This window comes from Aspergillus flavus, chromosome 5 (assembly GCF_009017415.1).
Source record: "Aspergillus flavus chromosome 5, complete sequence".
Taxonomy (NCBI): Eukaryota; Fungi; Ascomycota; class Eurotiomycetes; order Eurotiales; family Aspergillaceae; genus Aspergillus; species Aspergillus flavus.
The window spans coordinates 2,013,030-2,023,817 of NC_092408.1; the positions used below are offsets into that span (position 1 = coordinate 2,013,030).

The 10,788-nt window shown below is 48.3% G+C and overlaps 6 protein-coding genes across 6 annotated transcripts; 2 read left to right on the forward strand and 4 right to left on the reverse strand.

The window, feature by feature from the left end:
• Window positions 1-72: 72 nt before the first annotated feature.
• F9C07_2284878 (mannosyl-oligosaccharide glucosidase) lies at window positions 73-5,651 on the reverse strand. The gene is made up of 7 exons (XM_071510727.1): window positions 3,686-5,651; window positions 3,116-3,595; window positions 2,894-3,051; window positions 2,799-2,844; window positions 2,359-2,737; window positions 1,403-2,309; window positions 73-1,347 (listed from the first exon to the last, which is right to left on the reverse strand). The coding sequence occupies exons 1-7, from the start codon at window positions 3,918-3,920 to the stop codon at window positions 1,099-1,101; spliced, it is 2,454 nt and encodes an 817-aa protein (XP_071364424.1). The 5' UTR covers window positions 3,921-5,651; the 3' UTR covers window positions 73-1,098.
• On the forward strand, window positions 130-1,020 carry F9C07_2234164 (kinase phosphorylation protein-domain-containing protein; the record flags this gene model as incomplete). Its single annotated transcript, XM_041286403.1, has 3 exons — window positions 130-167; window positions 230-699; window positions 761-1,020. The coding sequence occupies 3 exons, from the start codon at window positions 130-132 to the stop codon at window positions 1,018-1,020; spliced, it is 768 nt and encodes a 255-aa protein (XP_041147681.1).
• On the reverse strand, window positions 4,238-5,765 carry F9C07_6206 (putative fad NAD binding oxidoreductase; the record flags this gene model as incomplete). The annotated part of the gene is made up of 2 exons (XM_071511440.1): window positions 4,238-5,430; window positions 5,507-5,765. The coding sequence occupies 2 exons, from the start codon at window positions 5,763-5,765 to the stop codon at window positions 4,238-4,240; spliced, it is 1,452 nt and encodes a 483-aa protein (XP_071364425.1).
• Window positions 5,766-5,999: 234 nt separating this feature from the next.
• F9C07_6205 (putative U4/U6.U5 tri-snRNP-associated protein) lies at window positions 6,000-6,765 on the reverse strand (the record flags this gene model as incomplete). The annotated part of the gene is made up of 2 exons (XM_041292926.1): window positions 6,000-6,394; window positions 6,453-6,765. 2 exons carry the CDS (start codon window positions 6,763-6,765, stop codon window positions 6,000-6,002), a joined length of 708 nt encoding a protein of 235 aa, XP_041147684.1.
• Window positions 6,766-8,147: 1,382 nt separating this feature from the next.
• F9C07_2234168 (killer toxin sensitivity protein) lies at window positions 8,148-9,441 on the forward strand (the record flags this gene model as incomplete). The annotated part of the gene is made up of 3 exons (XM_041292920.1): window positions 8,148-8,303; window positions 8,490-8,646; window positions 8,711-9,441. The coding sequence occupies 3 exons, from the start codon at window positions 8,148-8,150 to the stop codon at window positions 9,439-9,441; spliced, it is 1,044 nt and encodes a 347-aa protein (XP_041147685.1).
• A 202-nt stretch (window positions 9,442-9,643) lies between these two features.
• F9C07_6203 (protein transport protein sec22) lies at window positions 9,644-10,756 on the reverse strand. The gene is made up of 5 exons (XM_041292927.2): window positions 10,717-10,756; window positions 10,625-10,659; window positions 10,443-10,552; window positions 9,978-10,383; window positions 9,644-9,919 (listed from the first exon to the last, which is right to left on the reverse strand). Exons 1-5 carry the CDS (start codon window positions 10,748-10,750, stop codon window positions 9,857-9,859), a joined length of 648 nt encoding a protein of 215 aa, XP_041147686.1. The 5' UTR covers window positions 10,751-10,756; the 3' UTR covers window positions 9,644-9,856.
• Window positions 10,757-10,788: the final 32 nt, after the last annotated feature.

Below are 10,788 nucleotides of genomic sequence, written 5' to 3' on the forward strand. Positions count from 1 at the left end.
GCGCCTCAGGCTATATTGTGCACGTGCCACATCGATGGTGAAACTCTTATCGGACATCTTAAATAACAATCTATCACAACACCCTTTCTGGTTTCATATAAACAAGAACTACTCCTCAAGGAATCCGCGATGGATCTAGTCGCAAGCATCCGCAAAGAAGGTAGCCGGTAAGCTGCATATACTTATCATCCGTCCTTATGTCCACTAACTAACCCTACTCTTGCTATAGCGGCGGCCGCGGCGACTTCAAATGGTCCGACGTCAAGGACTCTTCGCACCGTGAGAACTATCTTGGCCACTCTGTGATGGCCCCTGTTGGCCGCTGGCAACAGGGTCGCGACTTGATGTGGTACACCAGGACAGATGATAGTGAAGAGGACAGGATTAGAAAAGAACGCGAAGAGAAACAACGTGTCAAGGAAGCTGAAGAAGAAGCCATGGCCCGAGCTTTGGGCCTGCCCGTCCCGGAGAAGCGCGCTAGTTCTAACGCCAATCTTACGCCATTAGGCGATAAAGATGTCCAGAAAGCAGTCCAGGATACGGCCGCGGGGGAAGACCTAGCGGTCGACGAAGCGGGAAAGGGAATCGGGTACGGTTCATTTCGTGGGGGGGTAGCCTCTCTATCCGGCACTGGTGATGATGATAAACTTGAGTCTATCGGGCTGGATTCCCACTCTTCAGACAAGCGGGGGCAGGGCAGTGAGCGTAGCAGGAACCCCGCGAGAGACAAGAGGCGAGATCGTTTAAGTGATAGAAACAGAGACAGGGATAGGGAACACAGACACCGTAGGCATCGCGATGAGCGCGAACATCGTCACAGGAGTCATCGGCACAGGTCTCGGTCTCGGTCGCGAGATCGCCGCAGGCGACGATCGCGCTCACCGTCAAGAAGCAGAGACAGAAAGGGTAATGGCGAAGACAGGAGACGCCGAGACGACCGTTATCATACCCGGGATAGAGATGCAGACTACCATCGTCGGCGTTGAGTTCAGTCTTGATTTTGTCTACCTACGGTGTTAGGGCGTTCGTGGAGGAACGATAGTGTACAAGTAGTATTCCCTATCCTAAACCATGCGCTACGCAGCGAGTGTTGCTGTTCTATAGCTCATCATGCCCCTTGCTCTCAGTCGCAGGAAGATCGGGCATCGACATCATTTTCACCACCATACTAGTCCACCCAGTGAAATGCTGCGTCCGCTGTCCCTTACCTGTTTCTGGGTTATACTGTTCCCAAGCAAACCCGGTCTTCTTCCATTCCTTGAAAACATTCTCAACTACGTTCTTCCGCAGCTTAGAGTACATTTCACGGGCCTGTTCTTGATGTGGACCAGGTGTGGTCGCAATGTCCTAGGGTGGAATCGTTAGTTCCAATGCGTGGTTCGTAGAGCTTTGGGCTACTCACATAAAGGTTCTTAAACACCAGATAATTGATGTTGATCCATACAGGGCTCCTCCAATAATTCTCAGCAGTCCCATAGAACTCATCCTTCTTACTTAGACTGCGGATACCAAAATCGCTCCAGAGCTCTTCTGGGTCGCTGATCAAGTCTAAGATGGCTTTTAAGCGAGGGCTATCAGAGCTCACCATGCCGGTGAGGAAGGGGAAGATGGAGATGTATCCCTTGTGGCAGACATGAACACTTTCCTCGTACTCGTCGATGGTCGCATCACAGTATGTTTGCGCCTGTTCGTCCCAGTGGAGGTCGTCGACATTCCTTTCAATAGCAGTTTCATAGTATTTGAACTCTTCAGCGTCTTCAGTTTCCCCCAGCCTTTCTGCAATTCGCCGGAGAGAGCGAGTCATCATCCCCATCCAACTGATTAAATCTACGTGTAGCTCACCGGGGTGTGGGGGCTGTGCCCGAGGATAATCGTCTAACCCAGATGTTAGGATGTGCTGAACAGACCGACCCCGCCAGCGGTACGCCTCCTTGGTGGAAAAGGCCTCTCTGTCATAGGACTTGATGTCACCTCGCTGAGTGTTTCTATACCAGGAATAGTGTTTCTTCAGTAGTGGGTAAATTGAACGGATATAAGCTTCACCCAACTCCGGCTGTTGCACATAGGCAGAACGGAGACGCTCTGCGATATCCTCAGGAGATTGTTGAACCGAGATATTTTTGTTGGCATCTAGTTTATCGAGGAACGCTTCCAGAATAATGAAAAGGGTTGGGGGGTTGGCGTAGTGAGGGTACTGGACGGTAAACTCAGGTGGAACTTTGCTGCGTGCCTCAGCGCCCAGGATTTGCTCCCGAGCAATCCACCCATCCTCGTCCATTAAGCTTAGCCAGCTCTTCACGATTTCGAGCCTGGAATATGTTAGTATTTCGATGACGATTGGGTTACTGGCTAACAAACGCAAGATCTGTGTCCCATTCAACAACCGGAATCAGGTGGAAACCCTCATCCCAGAGAAATCCTCTGGGGAAGAAAGGCCGAGAGGGAACACAAGTAAAGAGATCCTTCGGGCCCTCAAGGACAGGTTGAGCTCGAGCCCTTGCCTCGGCTGTTTCTTCCCAGAAGCCTTCATTCTCCTCATCGTACTCTGGCGCGGCGGAACGGTCAACAATGTCAGTACCGTGGAAGTAGCCTATGCCACCGATGAGATTGGAAAGCATTGACTTGGAGAATTCACTATATTTATCGGAATTAAAGGGAGACTGCGGGGGAAGTATCTTGTCGAAGCGCTCAGCAAAAGCTGCTGAAGCACTTGTGATTTCTTGGGTAAGAAGGTCAGCTGTAACGTATATGGTCAGCATTAGTTTCCACGGCAGGAATTCAAAGGAAAGGCACTATACATGTCACAGGCTCCGGCGAGGACCCAGACGAGAATAGGATATCAAACTGGGCTCTGTAAGCAGACTATTCGCAAACTAAGAGATCTCAAATTTACCTCAAAGGCACCCTTGAAAACCTTCTGTACAAGCTGAACATTGCCATCACCTGGCGTATTCTTGATGGTGAAGACTTGCGATGGGGGAGGAGGGTTTTCAGCTCCATACTTTTCGATGGTTTCGCTCACACCCTCCTTCATCTGCGAAAACAGAATCACTGGACAAGAGATCAGCTGTGAATCGAACAAAATAGATGCTTGTAAAAAATTGAGAAATTATACTTTTCGTCTGCCAAGCGTGCTCCGGGGGTATTGTCAAACTGGACACCAAGGTACGGTCCAGTGGCTTGTCCTCATAGCTTGGGTGTTCATGCTCAGGGTACTCGTTGGTCCTAGGGCCCTCAGTCACATCAATTGTAAATTCACCAAGATCAGAGGTATAACCAGCCAGCTTCACATCGCCCTCAAAACCACGTGAGTCGTCAGACTTAGTGTGAAGACCCAGGTTGCCAAGCCCCTCAAGAGCACTGTAGAAGACAACTGTTGTAGGCTGATCCGGGGGTGCATCATCCCGAGGGACACCTTTTACTCGGGCAGCCCAGCTGCCTCCATGCTGTCCACCATGGACCTTGATAAAATCAATTGTCAGATCCAGGGAGTTTCCAGCATCGTGGATTGTTTGGCGTCCGCCCTTCCGAATATCGTACTCGTCCCATCCATAACCCGCCATCCCTTCATTCTGTTCGCAGGTGTGTCTGAAGTCTTGAAGCGGGCCAGAGTTAGTGGAACTCTCAACAGCTAGGGAGGAACGTATCTAATGGTGAATGAAGGGCAGCTGTTCGAAACACATACTGGACTGAGCCGTGGCGTAATCATCTACTTTCGCCCACATCAACCCGGCGGACAGACTGTTTGGAATCCGAGGGCGAACCCCAAAATAGAGGTTAGGCTTATAGGGACCCCATAAGAGCGACTGATTGTTGGCTCGCGCAGCCTCCTTAGCTAGAACCGATACGTCATTATCTATGGATGCCGCAACCACATAGAATAATGATGTTGAAAGGGTGAATAATTTGGAAAGATGCATTGTCTAGACAGAAAGCATCAACAATTTAATAAAAGCCCACGCAATTGGAGGCGTGCACATAGAGAATGCTATGCCACGGCGGAGGTTGATGTTACTATCTATTATCTGGCATTTCACTAGCGGAGAGCTCCTGTCATTTATTTCATTTATTTACCCGCCCGGTATTTTTAGCTCCGCTCCGCACCTTACGTGGCCGACCATGTTTAACCTTGAAGACCAACATCCTAGAGATTAACCCGAGAAAATGCCCATACGTCACAGACAAAGTCCTTTACAGAGTAATAATTCTACTGGAATCATCTATACAATCCTCTAGTCTAGAGATAGTTCCTCGGATCAAGCGACCCGATCTTCGCGCTCTTGGCTGCGCCATCGAACACAAACTCGCTGATAAGCTTTCCTGTGCCTGGTGCATTCTGGATGCCCCAGCAAGTGTGTCCAGCCGCAAGGTAGAGTCCCTTGGTCCCAGCATGACCTATTAATGGCCCACCACGTGCAGCAGTCACATTAGGCAAGTAGCAGGCTTGACGCGCACAGACTTGTCCATCACGTAATTCATCAGAGACGCTGCCCACCTGATTGATGATATCCTGGCACCGCTCTTGGTCTACCTCAACGTCTACCGTTGTCTTCGGAAGGGGAACAGTATGATCACCCTCTCCACAACAATAGACTGTATCGTCAGGGCGAGCATATATCTCTGGCGAGGCGACCGTCGGACGTGAGGACTTCGACGGGTCGAAATTGGCCGGTATCTCTATATTTGTGAAAAGGGTATATCCACTGACTGGCCTCGTAGGCCGGATCACGACGCTATGAGCACGCGTTGCTGATATCGGGGCACCCGGCAGGACCGATCTCGTCCACGGACCGGCAGCGATAACAACATCAGTAGCAGGGATTGTCTGTGATTCGCCGTTCTCCTGGCTTGTGTATGTGACTGACTTGACGGAATCCCCAGAGTAATCGATATTTGTGACTGACCCAAGCGTAATCTTTGCGCCTTTCTCTTCGGCGAGCTTTGCGATGGACGTAGTGAAGAGATACGGATGGACTTGAGCAGTCTCCCCAGGATCACTCATGCTTTCGTAGCCTCTGACACCCTCTGGCTCAAGCCAGTCAAGATCCTCGGGTACTCTTGCGGTTTTCAATTTACTCAGTGCCGCTGCACTCCGTTTTTGTAGGGACACTGAGCTCCCACCCTCTCCTTCGCCCGCCTTTCTCTTCTCGCTGAGCGGGCGACCTCTGGCAATAAGCTGACCACAGTTCACCTCTCTATATCCCCATTTTTCCTTTCCATTGTGCTCCTTAGCTAGCTCGGCGTGCAATTTGTAGCTCAATGGTACAATGTTGCTTGGGTATGCCCATAATGCTAAAAGACCTCCTGCTTTGCCCGAAGCCCCTCCTGCAATCTCTGTTGCTTCTATGAGGGTCACTGAGTGTCGGGAAGGATTAAAAGAAGGATGTCTTGTCAAATAATACGCTGAACAACATCCGATGATACCACCACCTTGGACGAAGTTGTTAGTTTCTGGTGTGTTATGGTCGTGCGGGGTAAGTTTCAGTAAACTAAATCCTATTCATACCAACAATAACAATATGCCGACGTTCGTTTGGAGCTGCCATTTTGCAGTAAGGCGTGATTCTAAATCCTAAAAACCTTAAATGTGTCACTGTTGTTGGGGTGACTTGGAGGAAGAAGATGTTGACGAGCTTTGGCACGGGTTGAGGTGGGATATCAAGCAATGCTTTATTTATACAAGCGCATACGTCACTACAAGTCATGTGCCCGGGCAGGCTAATGCCGAACATTAACATATATAGGTCCAGTTCAAGTTGTATCATCTCGTTGGCACTATTTCTTTGGTTTGTGCAAGGACAAGAAAAACATCCAAAGCCTGCCCATAACCTTGCGCGAGTGGAAAGTGCAAGAAAAAGTAAACCTTACTCCGACAATGCATATGGCTGTAATAAAACCCTAGCTAAAATTGGTCCCGCCTTAACAATTAAGAAAGAAGAGCAGAAAGAGGAAAAAGAAAAGGGTAGGATAGTAACGAATAGAGGTAACTGATCCATCCATCATCTTGAAGGACTGAGTGGTCGGTTGAATCCTCCTATACGGTTCATATACTGTCTGTATTCCGTCTTCTTCTCCTTCCGCACCCCATAGACATCGTTTCCAGGTACCTTGGTATTCTTTGTGCTCCTGAATTTGGTGAACCCCATGCTTCGACGCATCATCTCTTCAACATCGTCTCCCCCTGCATCATCGATGTCCATATCTATTTCGTCTTTGTATCGATTTGGAGTCCTCGAGTCAGCGGTACCATTCGGCTGTGTTCGGTGGTCTTTGCGATCATTCCTGCGGTCTCCTCTGGGTCCCCGAAGAGGTGGTGTCCTGGACCTATCCCTGTTCCCGTTTCGAAGAGGGGAGCGAGAACGGTCACGGTATCTATCCCCTTTTAAAGGGTACCCTACAAGATTCAAATATCAGCGCTTGATCTAAGTAGAGAATCGTACCACGTAGCATACCTCGCTTATCATAGTATCTGTCGCGGCTAACGCTTCTCTCTCTGTCTCTCCTGTCGCGATCCCGATCGCGGTCCCGGCGATCCCTAGACCTACTCCTATCGCGCCGCCTGTCCCTTCGATCTCTTGAGCGGGAACGGTATCTTCGATCATCGCGCGGTCCATCACGTCGCCCATCATCCTTTAAGTTTGTTTCACGTCTAGGACTCCTATTATACTCCGAGTCTGGTTCAGGTGAACGCGTCGGCCGGTCATCCATATCCCACATTGTCGAGCTATCGACTCGTCGGGCTCGCTTTGCGGGTGGTTCAGCCATCTTTGTATGTAAGAAACAAGGTGTTATCTAGTTAAGAGTCTGAGGATGCGATCGATCGAGAATAAGGTAGAGTAGTAGAGTTGCTGTCTTTGTAAAACATCAGCCGAGAGGTTAACCTGGCAGAATCGAAATGAATGTGACAGGTTGTAACAGTATGCTAATTATTTCATCATTATTTGTTTCAAATGGGTATCAAATGCTTAGAAGAAGATAATGCTGAAGGTTGGCGTTGCACCCGGATTGAAATTGAAACCGTGAAGATATTACGGTTGCCGAGGTATGCCAGTTGCGTTGCCGGCCCAAATCAAGTAAATTTTACGGAGTAATTTCCCAATCATATCAAAGAGAAGTAATACTAAACATCACCATATGCCAATCTTTACGCATACCACCTTAATTCTATCGGGCTTGAGCTGTGTTCACTATAATACCACTGTTCTTTTCATACTATTAACCTTTTTTGTTTATTCCGGTACCGGTCTTGATTACTGGAGACCGTAGGCTCATCTTTTGTAACGTGAACAATTTCGAGTATACCAGTATAAAACAAATGTTAACAATCAGCCCACCAAATAGTAACATGAATTATTGATCGCTATTAAATTCACCTCTATTCTATCAATGTGAGTGATGCAACGGTCTTATAAAATCTCTCTCCAAGAGTACGGGTTATAACATTCCATACAAGTCTCAAATGTTCCTCCTGTACTTGATCAAGAGCCTACGACGAAATATTAGTAACTTACCAGTACAAGGGCAATAAGACAGGCTTGGCCAAAGGAGAAAAGCTATGGAGAGCATGGTAGTCTATTGCGCCAATAATAAGATAGTGGTAGCATATATTCTATTTTTTTAATATCTTCGTCTTTCGCTCTATATAGCCCCTACCTGATACTCCACGCTCATGCGCGACGGAACATTGTCGGAATACTTTTGATACTCCGGAGTAGATATTTGTCGGATTGTACGGAGTAGGTTGTCATAATTTCCGAAGCTAAAATAGTAATCCAAAATTGTGACAGAAACAAAAATGAGTTTGAGCCAATTTCAGCTTGGCGGAAGGTCTCTAGGTAGCCTATTTCCGCGCTCGCATTCAAATAACCTGGTACCTGCGAATCAATGCCTCACGGATGCATGCTGCGCTTGCCAGTTGGATCGCAGGCTTGCATTTACGTACGGAGTACGTACGTATTTCTTTTTTTTACGGCCCGTCCCGCCGAGCCTCAAACTAAGTCGTCAATGGCAAAGATCACCCATTCCTGGGAAATCTTTTATGCCTGATGTCTCCGACCCCTCATACGCACGAAAATAACCCCGCTATTCCCTAGATCTACCAACGCAACTGCCTAACATAGGTGTTACAGCTTCCTCTACTCTCAGCAATGGCACCAAATCTTTCTCATAGGCAAACACACAATTTACTCTTGGTCTCAAAGCTTCTAAGTCTGAGAGATACAGCGTCTCCACTGACCCTGCTCTTGGATTCACTCGAACAACCAGCTACCCCATTGGTTAAAGAGTATATTAGGCGTGCAAAGGTATGTATTGTCTCCTACTGTACTCTTTATTCTGTATATACTCGACCTTTTTTTCGGACTCGGGCTGGTTCCTGTTCACTTCGTTTGCTAGACTCGAGGGTTTGGATACGTCATCAGATCTTCAATCGAACGAGAGGAACATTTGTGCACTACTCGTAGGCAGGATAAAGCTAAGAACTTGTACAGATCTCGAAGGTTCATGTCACACTTATTGCTTTTGAGACATTAAAACCATTAGATGGCGTTGATGCTTTCGTTTCCGCCCGAAGGAAAAGCCCCTCGCAGATAGTTGAGGATGTTGGCGCAGCTTACCAGGCTACTGCAACCAAAGCCTCTTCTCCTCGTACGTCAAGCACCGACTAGCCTGAGTATTGGAGTCGTTAGTGACCATGGCTAACAAACAGTAGGACGCCTCATCCTTATAGATTCAATTAACCCGCTTCTACTCTCGAAAACGAACGATGCACACTCCCAACTATCGACGTTTCTTAGTTCATTCCTAATCCCCCCGAGTCCCTCTGCATCTAAGGTCGAAGTTTCGCTCGTCGTGACTTTCCATCAGGATGTTCCAAGCCCGCTTGCTCCATCCCCTTATTCGCCGTCACCTCTTTCAATGCTGACCTATCTCGCAACGACAATCATAAGGCTACATTCGTTCTCACACATACTGGCCCAGAAGGCTGCTCGAGATCGTAGCCTAGCTGCTCCAGTTTTTGGGCTCGAAGAAGAACAGGATGGAGTACTCCTAGGAAGATTGGATAAGCCGGTTGGTAAGGACTCAGTTGAAGGTATCGTCCTGGAGATGGAACACAGACGCAAGAGCGGACGTGGTGTTTTAGAGTGGTATATATTACCCCCGGCATCAAGATACTCGCCTCAGCATTTGAAAGAGGTTGTGACTCTGCTTGACGACCATCCCTTGTATCGTCCACCGGAGGAGCCAGAGGCTGGAACAGGCGAAGAAGAGCCCGAGTCTACTTTTGAATTGCGGCTCACCGATAGACAACGGAGAGAAAGAGAGGGGGTGGTGCTGCCATACTTCGATGCACAGCAAGGTGACGGCCCAGGAGAAGGTGGGCGCATTTTGTACGACATGGGAGAGGAAGACGACTTCGACGAGGAAGAAGATGAAATATAAGTGAGCACGTACAGAGACTGTCCCCGACGCACCTTCTTAAGTGAATCAGCGCAGGACTTTCTCCTACCATCTTCCCTACGTCCTTACGCTTGTTGTCAGCTGGTGTTCTTAATCATGCTTGAAGGGAACCCAAGGACATCGTGTACATTTTGGACTGTTTACAGGCTTACAGCATCCTGGTCAGTCGACATATGATACACAACTGGGTTATGATCTATGAGACGCTTTAATGAACATCCTATGTAAGGCGCCCATGGAAAGAAAGGGTTACGCCTTGCAACCAAGCTCGTCAGTCATAAAATATTGGCAGTTTTTGAATATATCAGGGTGGATGGAGTCCGGCAACCATCAAGAAGATTAACTATGCATACATTCATATGAGCGGGCCTCCGTAAGCAGTTGCTTGGGGAAGGAATTAGAAGAAGCGCAACCAAATGAGGAATAGAAAGAGGAGCCCGACACCAGCAATTGGGCCATACTGTACAACAGGTTAGTACGGGACCTAGTGAGAAAGATTAGGGACACGCGGAGGTTACCTGTTTTATCACCAGCTCCCAATTGATGCGCACTGCGGCTCGTCTGTATTTCTTGCTATCCTCTCGCAGACGCCCCGATAATTCGCCCATCCGTTCCAGGCTATCACCTCGGTATAGGAGGTCCTCGATGTTTTTTGTCATCACTTTCGTCACGTCCCGAAGCTCGTCATTTAGTCGGTCAAGGTTTTGCGAAGCGCGACTATCTTGGTACAGCTTCTTGGTGCGTTGGATAAATGTATCAAATTCTACAAAGGCATATGGTCGCAGGGTGGGAGACTGGTACTGCGCAGAGGAGTAAGTGGTAGTAAACTCGGTTGCGAGATCTGCGAGGTAGGTGAAGGCAAGCTTGCGCGGGTAAGAACGGTCGCATATACAGAGGAAGCAGATATCATCTTGGATAAGATAGCTATGTTAAACACCCGAATTAGCATTTGTATCGTTTTGCACCTCGTACATCGGACTCACTGTAAGTTATATTGGCCAGACTCAATGCTAGCCTGCGGTGCGGAATTGCGACTCAACCGGCGGAAAATCATCTTGGCTTGTGTCTTGATCTCGGAGAGCTCCACTTCTGCCTGATTGAAATAATGAAAAATTCAGTGTTACTCGTAGATCATGGTATCATGGTGAATGGGCTGCAAACTAACCTGTTCATCATCCACTGACGCAGCCAGCATGAGGCCTTGACAAACATCAGCAACTGCATCATACAACCCCTAACCTCCGCATTGCGTCTTACCATCAAGCCTGGCTATTTGAGTCGATTTGACCATTTTGATTACAACTCTTCTTGTCGATAAGACTTTCGCCT

What these genes read in the sequence shown, in the direction of transcription:
- F9C07_6203 (XM_041292927.2), bottom strand. Translation starts at nt 10,750, where the DNA reads ATGGTCAAATCGACTCAAATAGCCAGGCTTGATG. An exon ending in TCAAATAGCCAGGCTTGATG is followed by an intron (nt 10,660 to 10,716) that starts GTAAGACGCAAT and finishes ATGTTTGTCAAG; the next exon opens with GCCTCATGCTGGCTGCGTCA. An exon ending in GGGAGCTGGTGATAAAACAG is followed by an intron (nt 9,920 to 9,977) that starts GTAACCTCCGCG and finishes CCTGTTGTACAG; the next exon opens with TATGGCCCAATTGCTGGTGT.
- F9C07_2284878 (XM_071510727.1), bottom strand. Translation starts at nt 3,920, where the DNA reads ATGCATCTTTCCAAATTATTCACCCTTTCAACATCATTATTCTATGTG. An exon ending in TTTTCAAGGGTGCCTTTGAG is followed by an intron (nt 2,845 to 2,893) that starts GTAAATTTGAGA and finishes TACAGAGCCCAG; the next exon opens with TTTGATATCCTATTCTCGTC. An exon ending in GAATGGGACACAGATCTTGC is followed by an intron (nt 2,310 to 2,358) that starts GTTTGTTAGCCA and finishes AACATATTCCAG; the next exon opens with GCTCGAAATCGTGAAGAGCT.